The sequence below is a fragment of the Myxine glutinosa genome, chromosome 7 (genome assembly GCF_964187855.1).
Source record: "Myxine glutinosa chromosome 7, kmMyxGlut1.1, whole genome shotgun sequence".
In the NCBI taxonomy this organism is placed as follows: Eukaryota; Metazoa; Chordata; class Myxini; order Myxiniformes; family Myxinidae; genus Myxine; species Myxine glutinosa.
Genome location: NC_136267.1, coordinates 147,865,912 through 147,888,382, shown reverse-complemented (window position 1 = coordinate 147,888,382; position 22,471 = coordinate 147,865,912). Strand labels below are relative to the sequence as shown.

General features: G+C 46.1%; 1 protein-coding gene across 13 annotated transcripts in view; it reads left to right on the top strand.

Moving 5' to 3' along the window:
• XYLB (xylulokinase) overlaps positions 1–22,471 on the top strand; it is a 181,419-nt gene that overhangs the window by 91,060 nt on the left and 67,888 nt on the right. For 7 of the 13 annotated variants that reach the window (XM_068123363.2, XM_078782399.1, XM_068123367.2 and 4 more), the window contains 2 exons: positions 13,110–13,175; positions 19,323–19,395. In XM_068123363.2, coding sequence (XP_067979464.2) covers positions 13,110–13,175; positions 19,323–19,395 — 139 coding nt within the window. The remainder of the gene's footprint in view (positions 1–13,109; positions 13,176–19,322; positions 19,396–22,471) is intronic. The other 6 variants (XM_078782404.1, XM_078782397.1, XM_078782402.1 and 3 more) reach the window with 1 other exon arrangement.

Below are 22,471 nucleotides of genomic sequence, written 5' to 3'. Positions count from 1 at the left end.
GAGGCGCTCAAATAAGAACATTGAGGGAGGTTTACCATTTTATCTTAGCTCAGTTAAAATATCTTAATAAAGAACCAAACTCAAACATATTTTTTGTTAATGTATTAGACGGTGAGGAGAGTTGTAGGAGAATTAAATTATTTCCCACACATAAACAAATATTTGTAGGGTCGTTGTTTGAGTGGGTTATATTCACCAGATGATATTAAGAGTAAAAGGTTAAAAGGTTCATAAGGTCAGAAGGATCACAGGTGTTTAAGTGGTCTAATGAATAAGGATAACATGTCAAAAGGTTAGAAGGTTCGTAAAGAACAGGGTGAGAGAAATAGAGGTCTTTAGGGGCAATGAGGGAGGGAAAGAATTAATATGGAAGTGAATGGGTCAATGTTTGAGTGGGTCAAAGATTAATCTGCCAGATGATATGTAGAAGAAGGATGATAGGTCTATAAGAGAAAACAAATATTTGTAGTGTTTGAGTGGTCTAATGAACAACATTAAGGATAGGTACTACAGACAAAAGGTTCATAAAGATGAGGGTGGGAGAAATAGAGGTGTTTATGATTTTTGAAAAAGACAAGGGGGTAAATGACATTAGATAGGGATTTCCCATGTTAAACGGAGGTGTCCCAGAAGCAACATTATTACACTACTAAGGATAAAGGGTTAAATGAGTATGGAGGAAGCTAGAATTGGAAAGGTGAGTTTCGGCTGGAGATGGAAGGAAGAGGTGGAAGAACAGGAGATAAGGGGGCGGGCGAGACAACAAGCACGTGTTCGCAAGGAGAGAAGGAAATAATAATAATAATAATTTAAAAAATTGTATTTAAAACGGTAGACACAGGGTACATGTTCGGGGAAGTTAGGGGGAGAAGAGAAAATCTAAGAAATAAGCAATACAGCGAAGGAAAGAACTTAAATTCACAAAACACCGGCGGGGGAAGGAAGCCTCAAGTTACCAGGCCGCGCACGCGGTGCGAACAGAAAACGATTTAATTATACACAAGTTTGCACGAATTGCAAACCAACACTAACTAGAAACACAGTAACACATACACAATAAAATAACGAGTGGAAATTTGACAAAGCCACAAATGGGAAAATACTTAAAATTTGATGCCGTGCAGAGGTCGAAGTCGCTTCCTTGCTCGAGGGACCGGAAGCGGAAGTCAATGATGGGAATGTTGAAAAGGGGGAGAGAAGGAGTGGGCGAGAGAGAGACCTGGGAGAGAGAGAAAGGTGGCGAGAGACGGAGAGGAGAGAGTGAGAGCAAGGAGGGGTGGGGTAGTGAGGAGGGATGTGGGGGTGGGGGTGGGGTGGAGAGGGGAGTGAAAGTGGAAAGTTGAAGGGGGTATTTTAGATTTGCATTTGGAAGGGAGACTTGAGGGTGAAAGGGGAGGAGGGGTCCTCAGCTCGTATTTGGTAAGTGGGGCTTGAGGGGAAGGGGGTGGCACTTGCATTTGGTAGGCAGACTTGAGGAAGTGGGGGGGGGGGGGGTCCCGTCTGCTGGCATTAGGACAGGATTGAATGAAATGGGATACGTTAAAACAGTACGTTCAAACAGGATAGCCAGGAGCGTCGAGAGTCAGCCCGGGCCCCGAGGTAGTTGTTGCCGTCGGCAGACCGAAACTTCTGTAAAGTTTGAAGCTGTACCATTAACAACGGTAAATGTTGTTTCCTTTCTGGCAAGGAAAGCAAAATCAGCTTCTGGGTTTAAATGTAATGATGAGGAAATGAGGAGCTGATGAGGGGTATCACTGTACTGTTTTAAAAAATTACAGGGGAAGCTCGGGCCCCTCAACGGGCCCCGAGCCAGCGACCCTCCCCTGAACCCCCCCTCACCCCCCCCCCCCCCCCCCCGACGCCCCTGAGGATAGCAATACCTCCCGTTGCTTTCAAACAGCAGGTGCCATTTTAAAACAGATTCTAACATGGGCTTGAGGGATGTAACTCAAACTGCGGCCGCCACCCTGTGTACTCACTCAGGAACTGGAACTCTCCGAGGTGAAAGTTGCATTTTAAACTTTTTTCAGATTTAACTAAGACAACGAACATATGCTTATATATGTACTTATTTTACGTTATCACCTTAACATTGTCTATTTTCAAAAACGACAGCTGTTGTTAAAAAAGTCAATTAAACCGCTTTTGACTGTATCGCCATGGCTGACAAACATCGGCTGATAAGGAACGGCTGGCTTGGCAAGTGATCAGCAATGTATTCAGCAATTCCGCAGTTATGAAGCTCTATCGTACAGAAACCGTTACAACCTGTTCCAAGTTAAGGTACTTTTGATTAAGCCAAAACAAAATGGTAGATTAAGACCACTGCGAGGTGAATGCAGGCTGGCCATGGGTAAGCCTGCTTTTGGTTTTAATTTAATAAGCCCATGAATTATCTTCAAAAGGGGTGTTTAAATTTACTGAAATATCCAGTTTTCATTCATGCACTTGGTAGTTGTCTTCGTATGCATGCAAAGTTTTGGGCCCTTAGGTTTCATGGTTTTGGAATTATGGAGGAGCAACATTGGATATAACATACACTCTCTCTCTCTCTCTCTCTCTCTGTCTGTCTGTCTGTCTGTCTGTCTCTCTCTCTCTCTCTCTCTCTCTCTCTCTCTCTCTCTCTCTCTCTCTCTCTCACTCTCTCACTCTCTCACTCTCTCACTCTCTCACTCTCTCACTCTCTCACTCTCTCACTCTCTCACTCTCTCACTCTCTCACTCACACACACACATACACACACACACAACATAGAACAAAATTGTCCTTGCTTATTCGACAAGCCAAGATGTTACTTACAAAGGAAAATAAGACTGAACATTTAATAACACAGCGTATAGATTACATTAGATCTGCAAATGAACAATCTATATTAAATTACATCTGCTTGCGGATTCACACACCGACAGACATGCACACCAATTCCATTAGCGTCTCTCACCACTTCAAGAACGAGTGAGGCCAATTAAATTGACAGCACAATTTTTGAGGCACACTTACGCAGAAAGATGTCTTTTATATGTATAGAATGCCAGCATGAAAGGTCTTACCAACACAAAGACTTGTGGGAAAGAGCAGAACAAAATGGGTTTGCAAGAAGTTTCACCTTGGATCTCTCGACAGAGCATCAGTGCTGGTGACGGAGTTTCTTGGCAAGAATTATGCTGCGTATTTTTTGTCATTGCCTTAACAGCAGTCAGGACACAAATTTGGAATTTGTTCAAGGTGATGACGATATCTCGCCAACTCTTTGCCAATAACACCCTGGGTTCTTCAATGTCCACCAACAGCAAACAATGTTAGCAGACAGGTCCTCAGTTTAATTTCCATTCAATGGATGGTGCACTCATTGATACATCACTCTACATGCAAACCACCTGCATAGCATTCAAGCGAGACAGACACAAGACGATACAGGAAGGTGTTCAAATTAAAACGGACAATAAATTCAATGGAACAAATCCATAAATACATATGACGACACAGGAAGATGCTCAAAACAATTGGACAATAAATTACAAGACACCTGAGCTCACCACATTCAAAGCTTTCATCCACAGCTTGATGGAGTACTGCTCTCCCCTCTGGGCTGGTGCTCCTGCCTCACACCTAGCTTGGCTTCACGCTGTAGAAACTGTTGTAAAAATCATATCGACAACATTGCCCCAATACAACAACACAACAACACAACAACATGCATTTTAAGGCCATTTTCCCTGCTAGAGCAGGGGTTAGCCTTGCGGTCCCCATGACAATCTTCTCCATTTTGCCCTATTTTCTGCATCTATCCTTGTTAACCGCCTTGCCCGCATTTCTTCTTCCACCATCTTTAGCCAAGTCTTTCTCGGTCTTCCCCGTCTTCTACTTCCTTCTACATTCATTTCCATCACTCTTCTCAACCAGTCACTTTCATCCTTCCTCAACACATGACCAAACCATCTCAACCTGTTCCTATTCACAACATCAATCACAGGCTCTATTCCCATCATCTTTCGCAATTCATCATTTGTCTTCCTCTTTCTCAACGATACTCCGCACATCCACCGAACCATTCGCATTTCCACCCTTTCCAGCCTTCGTTGCTGCTCTACGTTCATTACCCATGTCTCGCTCCCATAAATCATCACACTTCTCACAAATGCAGCATACACCTTTCCCTTCAGCTTCAACGACACTCCCCTCCTCATCAGCACGGCACTCAGTTCCCGAAACTTTTTCCATGCACATCTTACTCTTGCAACCGTTGCCGAGTCTGATCCACCTTCTCCATTCAGCATGTCTCCGAGGAAGCAAAATGTTTTCACACCTTCCAGCTTCACGCCGTCTCCAAGATCCAACTCAACATTTCCTCGATCTGCAGCTCCCTCTGTGCACACCTTACATTTGAATGTAGCTGCCACACTGGTTAATGACCCTCTCAGACCACTACATTTTTGATGAACCCACTCAGCGCACATTGTACATTGAATGGAGTTCACTCCGACACCCTTTCTGCACACAGCACACGGCCACTTCCCAGTTCTTTCCACCTCACCACATGCTTTACCACTTACCATCACCTTCGTCTTTCCTATATTCACCTTCAGACCTTTTGTCTCCATACATTCCTTCCACTTGTTCATCTTTTCCTTCAGTCCATCCATACTTTCCGCAATCAACATCAGATCATCTGCATACAACAACTCCCACGGTAAACCCTCCTTTACGTTCTGAGCCAGCACCTCCATCACAGCTACAAATAGTAGTGGACTTAGTACCGACCCCTGATGCACTCCCACCTTCACCTCAAACTCACCACTGTTCCCGTCCTTCGTCCTTCCAGCTATGCGCCCTCTTTTGTACATTGCCATCACTACTCTGATCAACCATTCCTCCACTCATAACTTCCTCAATGCCCATGTCAATACTTCGCGTGGAACCCTATCGAAGGCTTTCTCGAGATCAACAAACCCAAGAAACAACTTCTTCCTCTTCTCCATGTACTTCTCCTGCAACTGCCTCACAATAAAGAGCGCGTCTGTCATGCCTCTTCCTGGCATAAATCCAAACTGCATTTCGTCGATCTTCACCTTCTTCCTTATCCTCCTCTCCAACACCCTTTCCAATACCTTCATTCCATGCTCCAATAACTTTATCGCTCGATACGAGCCACATTCCAGAGGGTCACCTTTCCCCTTCTTTAGAGGGACGAGGGTACTCAGTTCCCAAACCACTGGAATGCGGCCTTCTTTCACCACCAGATTACAGATCTCTGTCATTCTCTTCACACCCCAACTTCCTGCTGCCTTCAACATATCTCCCACAACTCCTGTCGGCCCTCCCGCTTTTCTACTCTTCATTGCTTTTATCGCTTCCTCAACTTCCTTCTCAGTTATCTTCTTCCTAAAACTGTGTTGCTCTCTATGTTGCCATGCCATTCATTCTCTGCATTCAACAGCATTTCCATATATCTCTTCCATCTTCCTTTAATTCCATCTGGGTCCACAACGATTTGTCCCACTTCATCCTTCAAGCAACTCACCCCCATCACATCACACCTCTCTTTCGCTATCTGCTTTGCAATCCTGAATACCGCTCTCTGACCCTCTTCCGAATCCAAGCTTTCTCCGAACATTTTCCTACATGCCTCCTGCGCCTTTGCTACCTCTTTCTTTGCAGCCTTCTTGGCTGCCTTATAACTTTCATGCTCTGCTTTTTCTGCTCCTGTACCCTTCGCCTTCTGCCACCACTTGAACGTCTTCCTCTTCTCGTCAATCCTCTTTCCAACTTCCTCATCCCACCACCATGTTTCCGAGTGCCTCGGTGGTCCTTTTGTCCATCCACATACCTCACCAACGGCTCCCAACAGACTATCTTTCATTGACATCCAACCACTTTCAAGCTCAACCACATCATCCTCTACCCTACTCAGCCTCTCTCACATAACTTGCCCTTCGCCCTTCCTGATGCCACAACCTCCTCTACCCTACTCATCATCTCTCACATAATTACCACCTGCCCCCTATACAGACCACCTTCAGAAGCCGGCCTCTTCGACGTAGCACCAGAGACGAGGGCATGGCTGCACGACACTGAGCTGGCCATCTGATGATACACGAAAGAAGAAGAACCAAGTGGTGCTGTGAAACAGCCTCCTCCCCAGGGATCACCTTTGTGTCCCGGAGGTGCCCCCTATCTCGCCTACGCACCATCAGGTAGTCAACGGTTGTCGTCGACCCACCTGAGATGTATGTAACAAGCTTATTATCCTCTTTCTGGAACTGATTATTACAAATCAACAAATCAGCTCCATCAGCAAACTCCAAAATCCTTTCACCTTCTCCATTTCTCACACCATATCCGTAACCCCCATGAACTCCCTCAAAACCGTCCATACTCCTTCCCACATGTCCATTTAGGTCTCCTCCTACCACAACAACTTCCTCATCTTTCACGTTTTCCATCAGCTTCTCTATCGCACACCAGAACTTGTCCTTCTCTTCATCGCTCCGACCAACCTGCGGAGCATATCCCGAGATGACGTTCACCAAGAGCTTTCCAATCATCATTTTCACCATCATCAACCTATCACTCACTCTAGTCACACTCACCACACTGTCTACAAACTCCTCAGAAAACAGGACACCAACACCATTCACGCCCTCCGGGCACCCTTGCCACACAAACTTGTATTTCTGTCCCTGCCTTCACTTTCTCACACCACTTCCCTTCCATCTCGTCTCTTGCACACAACATATATCCACTCTTCTTCTGACCAATACTTACACCACTTCTCCTGATCTCCCTGTCATTGTCCCTACATTCCATGTCCCAAACCTCAGAAACCGATTTCCACTTCAGGCTGTGCCCTGCCCATATGTAGTTGTAATTGTCATGGTTCTCTTTTTGAGGCAATGTTTTTATGGTCGGATGCCCTTCCTGACGCCAACCCTCTTAGTCGCCTCTTACGACACGCAGGGATACGGTGTACCTATTCTAACCAGGGTGCACACCGGGAAATGTCCCAGTAGTAGGTTTAATTCAGAATCGATCTCTAGTAACACCTGTAAGAAATCAGCAAGAGTAATATTTGTATACCGTTATCATAGAAGTAATAATGAATTGGCAATTGGTACAAGCAAACAAGCAAGCTTGGAACATCTAGCAATACACACCATTCGTATATGCACTACCACACAGGATAAATGTCACAGGAATGAATCGGAGCGATGTCCGTCTGAGTTCTTATGGAAGCCCCTCAGTGGTCGGAGCCAGCATAGCACCTGGGTTCAACTTGGACACAATTTCATTATATATTCTCCCCTCCGTTAAAACTACATTACCACTCGGGCTGAAATCAAGCCAGCAAAGCATAGTAGCAGAGTAATCAGTTAGCAATGGTCCATGTCAGTCAGTCCAACCATAGCGGTCAGGGCGGCGAATTTCTCTCCCGATGTGGGTCCGGTAACCACCGGGTACCACATCCCCAAGGCCGGAATCCCCCGCATCGGAGTATCCGCCTAAATCGGGTGACGGCGGTGGCCCCACAGGGCCAGCCAGATCGGGTGCATGTAGCGGTGGGGAAGCCGGTAGATGCTCCATTGTCGGATCAACTGTGTCGTAAGCCGGCTCGTCAACATCCCCGCATGGGGCCAGATGGCGTACCGAGACCGTAGACTCCCGTCCATTGGGCAACAGCACACGAGCGTGCTCGGGATTGGCTTGGAGAACATGCACCTTGTCTACAAGCGGGTCATATTTACTCGTGCGAACCGCGCGTTTGAGAAAAGCTGGTCCTGGCTCAGCAAGCCAGCCCGGTAAAGGTCGGGTACTGCCCGAACGCCGCGGGTAACGAAACATACGGTCGTGGGGAGTTTGATTTGTAGCGGTGCACAATAAAGTCCTGATCGAGCTTAATGCCCCGGGTAGCGACCAAACCCATTGGTCCAGTCCTAGTCCGTGGGACCTAAGGCTCAGAGTAGCGGCCCTCCATATAATGCCATTCAAGCGTTCTACCTGTCCATTCACCTGTGGCCTATACGGAGTAGTATAGTTAGAAGCGACATTATGCTGGAGCAAGAAGTTCCTCACATCCTGGGACAAGAACACCGCGCCACAATCGGTGTGCACATAGGCCGGATTCCCAAACATAGAAAACAAGTTCCGCAGACACTGGATAACCGTAGCAGCAGACATATCACCGCACGGGAAAGCAAAAGGGAATCTAGAGAACTCATCAACGATCGTGAGTAGATAACGAGAATTACTCGAAGCCGGTGAAGCCGGCGGGGGTCCTTTGAAGTCCATTGCTAATCTCTCCCACGGCCGAGTGGCCTGGACCAGCGTACCCATCGGAGGGTTGTAGAAGCGAGGTTTGAGTTCAGCGCAAACGGAACAAGTGCGACGGAGCCGACGAACATCCTCAACGGAATAGGGCAAGTTATGACTGCGCACATAATGAGCGAAACACGTCACGCCGGGATGGCACAAGGTGTCATGAAGAACATGCAGATCCTCAAAGGAGGTGAGGCTCGCACACATCGCAGGCCGCGATAAAGCATCATCACGAGGTTATCCCGCCCCGGGCGATATTTGATTTTGTAACAGAAATCGGCTAGCTCGATCCGCCAGCGAGTGATTTTCTCATTCTTAATGCGTTGAGCATGCTGCGTGTCGTACATAAAGGCAACACTCTGTTGATCTGTGATGATTTGAAAACATCGTCCGAGCAAAAATGGACACCAACGCCTGATTGACTCGACGATGGCATGCGCCTCCTTTTCGACAGACGAGTGTCTCTGTTCCACGGAGGAGAGAGTCCTTGAAAAGAAGGCCACAGGTTGCCCCCCTTGAGAGAGTGTCGCAGCTATCGTGTGGTCTGACGCATCGCTTTCCAAAACAAAGGACTTGTTTTCGTCAATCGTCGACACAGCGGCGCCAGCGATGTCGGACTTCAGGCCATGAAAAGCGGCCATAGCAGCGTGACTCATGGGGAACGCATCGCAATCCACAAGCAGGCGAAGCTTCTCGGAAAAATTTTGAACCCACTTAGAATAATGCGCAAACAGCCCGAGAGCACGCTTCAAAGAAGCACGATCGCGGGGCGAGGCCATGTCGAGCAAGGGTCGCAGACACTCCTTATCTGGAGCGATAGAGCCATGGGGTCACGGTGTACCCCAGGAGATCTATCGTGCGAGCAGAATAACGACATTTAGCCTCGTTCATAGTCAGTCGATACTTGTGCACAACCTCGAGGAAGCGCTTCAGATTAGCATCATGATGTTCTTTGTCGTACCCGCAAACCGTGAGATTGTCCAGATAAACAAAGACATCGGTTAAATTCTCCTTTGCGATGAGGTCGTCCATAGTCCTTTGGAAGCACGAAACCCCATTCGTGACCACGAAAGGTAGCCAGGTGAACTGGTACAACCTCTGTCCGGATTCAAATGCAGTGTAGATGCGATCTGCCGCGGAGATGGGAATCTGATGATATGCTCTACGTAGATCGAGAGTGCTATAGACCGAGTACTGTGCCACCTGTCGTACCAGGGAATCCATTCCCGGGAGTGGGTAGGCATCCAATTGGGTAAACCGATTATTCGTCTGCGAATAGTCGATTACCATGCATTTGCGGTGTGATTCAGTTCGTACCACCAAACCTTGGGCCCACCAGGGCGACCGACTAGGTTCTATGATACCTTCCTTTAGGAGTTGCGCAGTCTCTTCCGCAATGAATTGCATGTCAGCCCGTGTGTAGCATCATGATTTAACAGCAACCGGTGTACAGTCAGTAGTCATATTGGGAAACAGCGACAGTGGCTCAATTTCCATCCCTGCAAGAGCACACACAGCAAGAGTATCAGCACCACCAAATTCCATTTCCAAACGCCCATGTCGCCGGAGAATATCGTGTCCAAGCAAAACTTCTGCACATAATGCTGGTAAGACCATTAAATGCACATCCGGAAACATTCGACCCTTAATCACAAGCTTTAGTCGACATCCCCCCCGAGTGCTGAGCCCTTGAGAAGCCATGAAAATTCTGCGTTTTGTCCCGAGAATCGGCCAGCCATGCTTCTGAACAAGTCGTAAATCGACATAACTATCAGTGGAGCCCATGTCGATTAAAGCATTTGCAAATTTCCCTTCTATCATGAGTGGAATAACAGCACTGGCCAGGCCCGGTGGCCCTGAAGTAGTCGAGTCGTCGAGAGGTGGCGCTCGAGCCTCGCGTGTGGATCCGACGCCCGCTAATGTCTTTCATGTAGTTAAAGTCAAACGTGGGACGGTCGGGCCGTCGGTAGGAGGAATTTGAGCCACACGCGGAGATCCCTGCTGTCGTGTAGTCAAAGTAGATCGTAGGTCGATCGTGCCGCCACTGGAGGGCGCTTGTGCCACGCGCGGAGATTCGACGCCGGCGTACGCGGATCGGGAAGCCAAACCCGGAAGTGTGCAGGGCGTCGAAAGAATTCCTGTCAAGGACGGTCGAGCCGCGTACCGCTGTGATTGCATGACTTGTTTAGTCGGCACGGCAAGTCCCATCAAGGTCGAGCGCTCAGCTCGGGGCCCACGGAGAGGGGCGATTCCAATCAAGGCCGTGCGAGGCGCGTGAGGTGCCGATTGTTCCGCGGGCGAGGGGAGAAGCACATTCAGCGTCGAGCAAGTTCGCCGGCCCCGTGACGAACGACAAACTTTTGCAAAGTGAACTTTCTTCGAACACAAATGACACGTTGCCTCCTTAGCCGGACAAACTGACCTGAGATGGTCCCGGTTCCCGCAGAAATAGCACTTAGCGTTACTTCCTGGCTTGGGTCCAGCAGCGACGGCCGCTGTCAAACTCAGGTCGGGGTCCCCAAGCGCATCGGGTGCCTCCAATTCCGGCGAGGATGCAGCATCCTCCAGCTCGGCGGTAGCTCTCTGCGGTCGTGTCGGTCGGGATATCCCTGCAGTGACATATGGGGCTATGGGCGTTCATACGCGTCGGCTTGTACCAGCGCTTCGGTGTACACGTGAGATAATCGAAGGGCTGTTTCTAGGGTCAAATCGGCTTCTTCAAGTAATCTTTGTCTGACGACCTGCGATCTAATGCCTGAGACAAAAGCATCGCGAGCGAGGTCATCACAAACTTGTGCATGGGTGCGAGTCTCGGTGGTACAGTCCTTCAATAATCGTCGGAGGTCTTGAGCGAATTGGTCAATGGTCTCCGTGGGTTCTTGTCGACGAGACGCGAGCAGATATCGGGTGTAGACCACGCTCCGAGATTTGATGTAAATACGTTTCAGCTCGTCCACAGCAGCATCGTACGTAGCGCACTGAGAGATGGACATGTACACAGTATGGTTCACTTTGGAATGCAACACCGCAAGCTTCGTGACAGCGGTGATTTCCTCCTGCACATCCAGATGACTGGTCAGGAGCTTCAACCAGTGTAGCAGTTGTGCAGACGCGTCCGGCGCTTGGGGGTCTGCGCTGAAAATTGGAACTTGTATCAGCTTATGAGCCATGTTGTTCTCGTTCAGGACGAAGAGACGATTCTGAATTAATTGTTGTAAAAATCAGATCGACAACATTGTCCCAATAGTAGGTTTAATTCAGAATCGATCTCTCGTAACACCTATAAGAAATCAGCAAGAGTAATATCAGTATACTGTTATCATAGAAGTAATAATGAATTGGCAATTGGTACAAGCAAACAAGCAAGCTTGGAACATCTAGCAATACACACCATTCGTATATGCAGTACCACACAGGATAAATGTCACAGGAATGAATCGGAGCGATGTTCGTCCGAGTTCTTATGGAAGCCCCTCAGTGGTCGGAGCCAGCATAGCACCTGGGTTCAACTTAGACACAATTTCATGATAGAAACCAAAGCTTTCAGAATCATTGGTATCTCCCACGATGAAGCTGATTCTGAGAGCCTTTCACTCGCTCACCACAGGCAGGTTGGTGGTCTTTCTGTCTTCTACCGACTCCTCTCCGGCCTAGCTCCCCCAGCTCTGTCTGTGCTCTGTCCCCCAAATATTCCTTCAGGTCACACAAGATTTTCCAGAAACCCTCTTCTGGTGAAATTGCCAAAATCAAGACTCTCTGCTCACCTTCACTCCTTCATTCCTCTTTTCTCCTGCCTCTGGAACAAACTCCCTCACTCTCTTCAACCCCATTCCTTCCTCCAGGTCTTTGAAACAGCTGTTCACCACCATCTCTCATCTTTCCCCATCCAAAACCTTGATCTTTTCTACCCCCGTTAATTCACCCCAGATCCACCTTTTTGAAATACCGACTTCTTTCCTGGAAGTCCTAGCAGTGTCCATTTATTTTATACCTTTCACACACCACCGCCCCCCCCCTTCCCACCCCTTCCTCCTTCCCAGCCCTCTCCCTTCCACGGATCTCCCAATGTCCCTGTTCTCTACTGTTGTTGTGCTTGTGTGCTTCCCTCTCTCTCCCCATCTTGTCTAATGTTGCCTTTATTATGTGTTTTTGTGTCCGTTTATGTTTTTTGTGATTAATGTTAGCTCTTATACGAGCCTCAATCTTGTATACTATATATATGTATACATATATATAGAAAAAAATGGAACGAATCCATCAACCCTAAACATAATGTGCTCCAAATGTCCACTTTCTCAGCCATATATGGTACTTATTTGTACTTCTTTTTGTCTTTCCAATAATTTGATGCATTGTGAATTTTTAGATTTGCTCCTTTAATGGTACATTTTACATCATTCAATTCTACAGGATGGCCTAAAAGTCACGTTACCCCTCCCCAGTAAAGCATTCGTTCTTAAACTATTTTATTACACAGGTTTTATTGTGCAGTACTTACAATAATTAATCAGTCATTGTATCTCTGTGTGCTCCATCATTCTCATTGCACCACTGAATGTCGCCAGGTCCTCTTCGACATATTGTGTATCATTTGTGGAGTCAATAAGAACGAATGCTTTACTGGGGAGGGGTAAAGTGACTTCCAGGCCACCCTGTAGAATTGAATGATGTAAAATGCTTCACTACCCAAAATGAAAATTTTTCTTCAAAACCTCCAATTTAATATAACCAAAAAGCATCATGGCATACCTGATTGTGAAAGGACTACTTCAAAACAAATGCTTGTTTTCTTACAGAGGTTCACAGGGAGTCAAATCGCCAAACTTTATCGCACAAACCCTGAGGGGTACCTTGGCACCGAGGTAATATTTTTTATTGCTGTTCATAGTTACATCTCCTTAACACCCGGTGTGTACCCCGGTTTAGAATAGGTACACCGTATCCCTGCGTGTGTCGTAAGAGGCGACTAAAAGGGTTGGCGTCAGGAAGGGCATCCGGCCATAAAAACATTGCCTCAAAAAGGGAACCATGACAATTACAATTACATATGGGCAGGGTACAGCCCGAAGTACCCCGTGGGGGACCTCACTCCCTCGTCAAAACTCAAGGTGGGGAACCCGAACAAAGCAAGGGTGGAAATCACTCCATTTATGATGACAAAACGTCTGATGCCCTACGTGGAGATCGGTTTCTGAGGTTTGGGACATGGAATGTAGCGACAATGACAGGGAGATCAGGAGACGTGGTGGAAGTATTGGTCAGAAGAAGAGTGGACATATGTTGTGTGCAGGAGATGAGATGGAAAGGAAGTGGTGTGAGAATGCTGAAGGGTAGGCAGGGACAGAAAAACAAGTTTGTGTGGCAAGGGTGCCCAGGAGGCATGCATGGTGTTGGTGTCCTGTTTTCTGAGGAGTTTGTAGACAGTGTGGTGAGTGTGACTCGAGTGAGTGAAAGGTTGATGATGGTGAAAATGATGATTGGAAAGCTCTTGGTGAACGTCATCTCGGGATATGCTCCGCAGGTTGGTCGGAGCGATGAAGAGAGGGACAAGTTCTGGTTTGTGATAGAGAAGCTTACTGAAAACGTGAAAGATGAGGAAGTTGTTGTGGCAGGAGGAGACCGAAATGGACATGTGGGAAGGAGTATGGACGGTTTTGAGGGAGTTCATGGGGGTTACGGATATGGTGTGAGGAATGGAGAAGGTGAAAGGATTTTTGAGTTTGCTGATGGAGCTGATTTGTTGATTTGTAATACTCAGTTCATGAAAGAGGATAATAAGCTTGTTACATACACGTCAGGTGGGTCGACGACAACCGTTGACTACCTGATGGTGCGTAGGCGAGATAGGGGGCCCCTCCAGGACACAAAGGTGATCCCGGGGGAGGAGGCTGTTTCATAGCACCACTTGGTTGTCTGCGACATAAGGGTGAAAGGTGCGAGGAGAGCTCGGCGGGTGAAGTACCAACCGAGAATGAAGGTGTGGAGGTTGAAAGAGGTGACAGTGAGAGAGGCATTAAAAGAGAGGCTGAGTATGGCAAAAGGATGATGTGGTTGAGCTTGAAAGTGGTTGGATGTCAATGAAAGATAATCTGTTGGGAGCCGTTGGTGAGGTATGTGGATGGACTAAAGGACCACCGAGGCACTCGGAAACATGGTGGTGGGATGATGAAGTTGGAAAGTGGATTGATATGAAGAGGAAGAAGTTCAAGGAGTGGCAGAAGGCGAAGGGTATGGGGGCAGAAAAGGCAGAACATGAAAGTTATAAGGCAGCCAAGAAGGCTGCAAAGAAAGATGTAGCAAAGGTGCCGGAAGCATGTCAGAAAATGTTTGGAGAATGCTTAGATTTGGGAGAGGGTCAGAGAACAGTATTCAGGATTGCAAAGCAGATAGCGAAAGAGAGGTGCGATGTGATGGGGGTGAGTTGCTTGAAGGATGAAGTGGGACAAATCGTTGTGGACCCAGATGGAATTAAAGGAAGATGGAAGAGATATATGGAAATGCTGTTGAATGCAGAGAATTAATGGGACGGCAACATCGAGAGTAACCCAGTTTTAGGACCGGCAGAGAAGATAACTGAGAAGGAAGTTGAGGAAGCGATAAAAGCAATGAAGAGTAGAAAAGCATGAGGGCCGACGTGAGTTGTGGGAGATATGTTGAAGGCAGCGGGAAGTTGGGGTGTGAAGAGAATGACAGAGATCTGTAATCTGGTGGTGAATGAAGGCCGCATTCCAGTGGATTGGGAACTGAGTACCCACGTCCCTCTATACAAGGGGAAAGGTGACCCCCCTGGACTGTGGCTCGTATTGAGCGATAAAGTTATTAGAGCATGGAATGAAGGTATTGGAAAGCGTGTTGGAGAGGAGGATAAGGAAGAAAGTGAAGATCGACGAAATGCAGTTTGGATTTATGCCAGGAAGAGGAATGACAGACGCACTTTTTATTGTGAGGCAGTTGCAGGAGAAGTACATGGAGAAGAGGAAGAAGTTGTTTCTTGGGTTTGTTGATCTCGAAAAAGCATTTGATAGGGTTCCACGTGAAGTAGTGACATGGGCATTGAGGAAGTTAGGAGTGGAGGAATGGTTGATCAGAGTGGTGATGGCAATGTACGAGAGAGCGCACACAGCTGTAAGGACGAAGGACGGGAACAGTGGTGAGTTTAAGGTGAAGGTGGGAGTGCATCAGGGGTCGGTACTAAGTCCACTACTATGTGCGCTGAGTGGGTTCATCAAAAATGTCGTGGTCTGAGAGGGTCATTAAACAGTGTGGCAGCTACATTCAATTCAAATGTAAGGTGTATACAGAGGGAGCTGCAGCTGGAGGAAATGTTGAGTTGGAGCTTGGAGATGGCATGAAGCTGGGAGGTGTGAAAACATTTTGCTACCTTGGAGACATGCTGAATGGAGAAGGTGGATCAGACTCGGCAATGGCTGCTGGAGTGAGATGTGCATGGAAGAAGTTTCGGGAACTGAGTGGCGTGCTGACGAGGAGGGGAGTGTCGCTGAAGCTGAAGGGAAAGGTGTATGCTGCATGTGTGAGAAGTGTTATGATTTATGGGAGCGAGACATGGGTAATGAATGTAGAGCAGCAACGAAGGCCGGAAAGGGTGGAAATGGTGGAAATGCGAATGGTTCGGTGGATGTGTGGAGTATCGTTGAGAGAGAGGAAGACAAATGATGAATTGCGAAAAATGATGGGAATAGAGCCTGTGATGGATGCTGTGAAGAGAAACAGGTTGAGATGGTTTGGTCATGTGTTGAGGAAGGATGAAAGTGACTGGTTGAGAAGAGTGATGGAAATGAATGTGGAAGGAAGTAGAGGACGGGGAATACCGAGAAAGACTTGGCTAAAGATGGTGGAAGAAGAAATGCGGGCAAGGGGGTTAACAAGGAGAGATGCAGAAAATAGGGCAAAATGGAGAAGATTGTCACGGGGCCCGCAAGGCTAACCCCCACTCTTGCAGGGAAAATGGCCTTAAAATGCCTGTTGTTGTTGTTGTAGTTACATCTCCTTAACAGTAGGAGACCATGTGATTGATTTATACAGTAAATATTCACTGCTGCTGCTGATTATACCACTCAAATCACTGCTGTAATTTTTGTTTTATTGTTCGAAAGCAATATTTGAGAAGCTTATATGACCAATCTTTATAACATTATGGCAAAGGAGTACATTCTCAAGTTAGGGAGAAGAGTGTAAAGTGAGAAAATGAAAGCAAAAAGCCTGAAATTGAAATTGAAAAGAAATGCATAAAGATAAATATTTTCTGGAAACAGGTATCCTTCCAAAGACGATACTGAGGTAGTTCTATACTAAGGCAGAAAGAGATCTGCATCTGTTTTATTCCAAGTCAAGCCTCTAAAATGTGCATGCATCTTCCTCTTCTCCTTCTTCTTCCTCTTATTGTTCAATGACCACAATTATTCCCACATTCTTGTGGGGTTAGCCAGAGAAAGCTTGACCCAAATCCTTCACGAACCGGTTGGCCAGGCCTGAAGTTTAACTAAGGATATGGCAGGAATTTGGATTATGGCCATGATGCCGGCGACAGCTTGTCTACTCTTCGCAAAAGAACCTTGAGATCTTTAACGTCCACCAACTAATACCAGCAGAAGGGACGCCAAGTTTAACGTCCATTCGAGGGACGGCACACACATTGATGAATAACCATTCCTGTGAAACATCCAGAACTAGAACGGCACTCACTGGAGAGCATACCTCCGCCTGGTTGGCCATATCACTCAATGGTGAAGAATCACTTCAAAAATTATACTGGCTGGATCCGGATCTGGATCTTCACCAAAATCGAATTGATTCTTCCTTGTCACACACACAACCTGTCCAACAAGTTTCGTCCAAATCCATACATAACTTTTTCAGATATCCTGCTATGTATCGTTTTTGGCCCGATCTCCCAATGGTGAAGAATCACTTAAAAAATTAAATAATTTTCATATCCGAATCCATATTCAGATCTTCACCAAAATCAAATCGAGCCGTCCTTGTCAGACACCCAACCGGTCCAACAAGCTTCATCCAAATCCATACATAACTTTTTGAGATATCGTGCTATGTATCTTGTTGGCCCTGTCTCCCAATGGTGAAGAATCACTTTAAAATTCTCGTAGTCGGATCCGAATCCGGATCGTCACCAAAATCTAATCATTTCGTCCTTGTCACATACACCACATCTCTGCCAAATTTCGTCAAAGTCCGTCCTCAATTTTTTGAGATATTTTGTTCACAAACGGACAAACAAACAAACAAGAGGACGTCATGCGTAGCACGATACTTGCAAAATCCGCCCTCCCCCAAAAGTTTTCCAATGATACATGATGGCCTATGTTGACCTTTTGGCCTATGGTGACCTCAAAAATACTTGGTGGTTGAATTCAGTAACCAGATATGCAAGTCCTCTTCAAATTTCAAGTCAATTGGATGAAAATTGAGGATTTTAGAAATTTGGCCTATATTGACCTTTTGGCCTATGTTGACCTCAAGAATACTTGGTGGTTGAATTCAGTAACCAGATATGCAAGTCCTCTTCAAATTTCACATCAATTAGATGAAAATTTGGATTTTAGAAATGTGGCCTATGTTGACCTTTTGGCCAATGTTGACCTAAAATATAATTTGTGGTTGAATTCAGTGACGAGATATGCAAGTGTTTTTCAAATTTCAAGTCAATCGGATGAAAATTGAGGATTTTAGAAATTTGGCCTATGTTGACCATTTGGCCTATGTTGACCTTTTGGCTGATGTTGACCTCAAAGGTACTTGGTGGTTGAATTCAGTGACCAGATATGCAAGGCCTCTTCAAATTTCAAGTCAATTGGATGAAAATTGAGGATTTTAGAAATTTGGCCTATGTTGACCATTTGGCCTATGTTGACCTCAAGAATACTTGGTGGTTGAATTCAGTGACCAGATGTGCAAGTCCTCTTCAAATTTCAAGTCAATCGGATGAAAATTGAGGATTTTAGAAATTTAGCAAAGTTGGTGACCTTTGGCCTATGTTGACCTTTTGACCTATTGACCCCCAAAACAATAGGCTTCTGGCATTTGACCAACTCTACCATTTGGGGAAGTTTGGTGAAGATCGGTTGAAAATTGTGACCTGTAGGCCGGTGACAAACAAACAAACAAACAGAGTCACAAACACAACCGACCAATATACTTGAAAAATCTTCGATTTTGCAAGTAACAAACAAACAGACAGACAGAGAGGGGTGAAAACATAACCTCCATCCACCTTTGGTGGCAGAGGTAATGACAGTTTATATCTGTGCCAAGATTCAAACCCAGGCTAGACAGCTAAGAGCAGAGTGTGCGTACCTCTAGGGTCTAGGCCATCATGCCAGCTCTAACATGTGCAAGCATATATTAACTTAAGTAAGTCAGAATTCGATCTGCTTGTGGAATAAATTTGTTAACTTGAGAAAAATATGGCGGCCTGCCAACCCCAAGAATACTCCGGTGAAGAAATATAAGGATAAACTCTACTCGTAGAAGAAAACTTAACAGGAGAACACCATTTCACCCATCATTCCCGTGCTATGTCTCTCCTTCACGCTCTCACCGACTGCAGGCAGTGCAAATTGTATGGTTAACTCCAAGTATGAAATTGTGGTGGGTACTGGCCTCTTCTTTTGTATAATGAAAAATTCACAAAAAGGAACTCTATGTCCGTCGCCTAAATGCAGACAGTATAGCTGGCTTTTTGTTCCCATCCGATCTGAAGGACAGTGTGCTTTTGGATGTAGCTGTCCCTGTTGGCACCACATCAATCTTTTATCTGCCTGGGTGGTTCATTGGAGAGTATGCATCAGCATAAAATCATAATGATGTTAAAGCATGAAGATACTTATTTGAGTTTGCAGTTTTGAACATATTTCTTCAAAACATTCATATCTTTCATGATGAAATGCTTTCAAATGAGCGAGTTCTGTTCCTCTGCCAGAAAATATGTAACATTCCTATTTGTGTTTTATTTTTCTTCTTTCTTGATGCAGAGAGTCTCTCTCATCAGTAGTTTCGCTGCTTCCCTGTTCTTGGGGGACTATGCTGAAATTGACTTCAGTGATGGTGGGTTTCAAATTCCTCTTCATACCATACATGTCACTTCTGACACCAATTGTTGCGTTTGGCTTGTCCTCCAGGACAAAACGTTCTCAGATTAATATTGAAAAAATATGTACAGTCGTGGCCGAAAATATTGGCACCCTTGCACTTTTTTCAAAGAACTCGCAATTTTCTCGAAAAAACAAGTTGAAATTGACAAAAGTATTTTGTCTCCACAATTCTTTATTTCACTGTTAATATTACAGAACCTTTGTTTTTGATTCAGAACTTAATATATCCTTTTAAATGAAAAAATAAAAAGAAATGGCATTGACAAAATTATTGACACCCTCGACTTAATATTTGGTAGCACCGAAAGCCTTTGGACAAAATAACTGCAGTCAGGCACTTCCTATAGCCATGAATGAGCTTCCTCCACCTCTCTACTAGCAGTTCGGCCCACTCTTCTTGCGAAAACTGCTCCAGTTCTCCCAGATTTGAAGGGTGCCTTCTCCCAACTGCTGTTTCCAGATCTCCCCACAGATGTTCAACGGGATTTAGATCTGGATTCATTGCTGGCCCCTTCAGGTCAATCTAGCGTTTTGTCTTGAGCCATTCCTGGTTACTTTTTGAAGTGTGTTTCGGGTCTTTGTCCTGTTGCAAGACCCATGACCTTCGACGGAGACCCAGCTTTCTGACACTGGGTTGAACATTGCACTCCGACATGCCTTGGTAATCTCCTGATTTCATGTTGCCATGCACACATTCAAGGTACCCAGTGCCAGAGGCAGCACAGCAACCCCAAAACATCACTGAACCTCCACCATGTTTGATTGTGGGGAAGGTGTTCTTTTCTTTGAAGGCTTCATTTTATTTTCTTAAAACATTGAGATGATGTGCTTTCCCAAAAAGCTGTAATTTGGTCTCATCTGTCCACAGGACATTCTCCCAGAAGGATTTTGGCTTGTTCAGGTGTGTTTTGAAAAACTCCAGTTGGGCTTTCTCAGCAGAGGGGTCCTCCTGGGTCGCCTACCATAGAACCCCCTTTCATTGAGTTGGTGACGGATAGTGCGAGTTGAAACTGTCGTACCTTGTGTCTAAAGTTCAGCTTGAATCTGTTTAGCAGTTGATTGAGGTGCTTTCTCCACCCTTCGAACAATCCTTCGCTGCAATCTTCGATCAAGTTTTCTCTTGCGGCCACGTCCAGGGAGGTTGGCTACAGTGAAATGGGCCTTAAACTTCCTGATAACATTGTGAACGGTGGACACAGGAACATCAAGGTCTCTGGAGATGGACTTGTAGCCTTGAGATTGTTCATGCCTGGCTACAAACTTGTGTCTGACCTCCTCGGACATTTCTCTGGTTTTCATTCTTTTCTCCATGCTAATTATAAGCCTCGTGTTGGCTTAGCGGTTAGGGTGCCAGCTTGGGATCCTAGGATCCTGGGTTCAAATCCCGGTCGATTGCTGAATTAACACCAGGGGGGTTGACTCAGCCTGTCGTCCTTCCGAGGTCGGCAAATTGAGTACCAGTTCACTGGTAATTCCCTGTGTGTCGCAAGAGGCGACTGACAGTGTTGGCAGCAGGAAGGGCATCCGGCGATAAAACATTGCTTCAAAAAGGGGACCACGGTGCCCAAAAAAGGCCAACCCTTGCTCTGCAGGGAAAAATAGCCTCTAAAGGTGGTTCTTCTTCTTCTCCATGCTAATTGCAGTACACACAGTGACACAAACACCAGAATGACTCCTTTTCTCTATTCAAGCTGGTTGAATGAGTGATTTTTATATTACAGGCACCAGCAACTCACCACAGGTGAGTTCAACTCCAAAGTAAAGGAGAATCACCTGCTTAAAATCTAATTATTTCTAACAACTTCTAAACGGTGCCAATAATATTGTCTGGGCCATTTCGGGATTGGTGTGGAATATGCTGAGATTTCGGAATTTTTTCAGCTTTTTTTGTTTTGTTTCACTGCAACCCAAAGAAATACATATGTGGATACCAAAAGATTTTTTAATTTCAACAATTTTCTGGAAGATATGGTGCATTATTTGAAAAAAAGTGCAAGGGTGCCAATATTGTTGGCCATGACTGTATGTAATGCTTTGAATTTTTCATACAATATGATTTATCACTGCCGCAGCAAACTCCGATTCTGTTTTTATGCCTCCGTTGATGAAGTCGCAGGATGCATTATGTTTTCAGGTTTTCAGGTTATGTTTTCAAAAATATTTATTTCAATTCTTTTTTTTGGACACCAGGTTAATTTATCCTCCACCACCACATCTCTGGGGTGAACCGCATTAGCATACATAAAACCTCTAACCAATTCTCATAAGGCATTTCTAGATACACCCCATCTTGGGAACAGCGCACGACACAACCCAATTTACACAGCAAATCTCGTCCTAATAGATTTACCGGAGTATTTTCAGCCAAGAGGAAGGCTTGTCTCTCCTCTAACAGCCCACATTGTATTGTTAGTTCCTCTGATAATGGAATATTTTCGCTGTGCCCGGACACCCCAACTATTTTTATCTGCTTACCTGATATTGGCACACCAGGTAAGGCATCTGCCTGTATGGTCGAGTGAGTCGCGCCGGTATCGACTAAAAATTGCATTGGCTTGCCATTAATCTTCAGATTACAGGTTGGCTCATCTGCAGGGGTCCCTGTCATGAGGGGGCAGATGGGGAGGGAGAGGCCTCCCTGCTCCAGTCAACATTGTTGTGGACCAGGGGGGTACAAGATGCCCTTTTCCTGCATACCTCCCCTCCTCCGCCTCTGGCCACCCTGGCTCCTCCTAAGGCAATCCCGTTTCCAGTGTCCCACCTGTCCACACTGAAAGCATGCTCCGAATGGCACAGGTGGTGTGGAGGGCATCACCTGCCCTGATACCTCCCCCCCCCCCCCTCCACCACCACTGCGGGGGCAGCTCAGGGTATCCTCTCCTGGCCTTATTACGTGGGGCCAGCTTACCGCCTGTCCCATCTGTCCATTATTGGCCCATACCCACTGGCAGACACCCTGGGGTCTCTGCCCCCATCACTATCTGAACCCTCCTGCTGTCTTTGCCAATATTTGGGGGCCCGACCTTTTC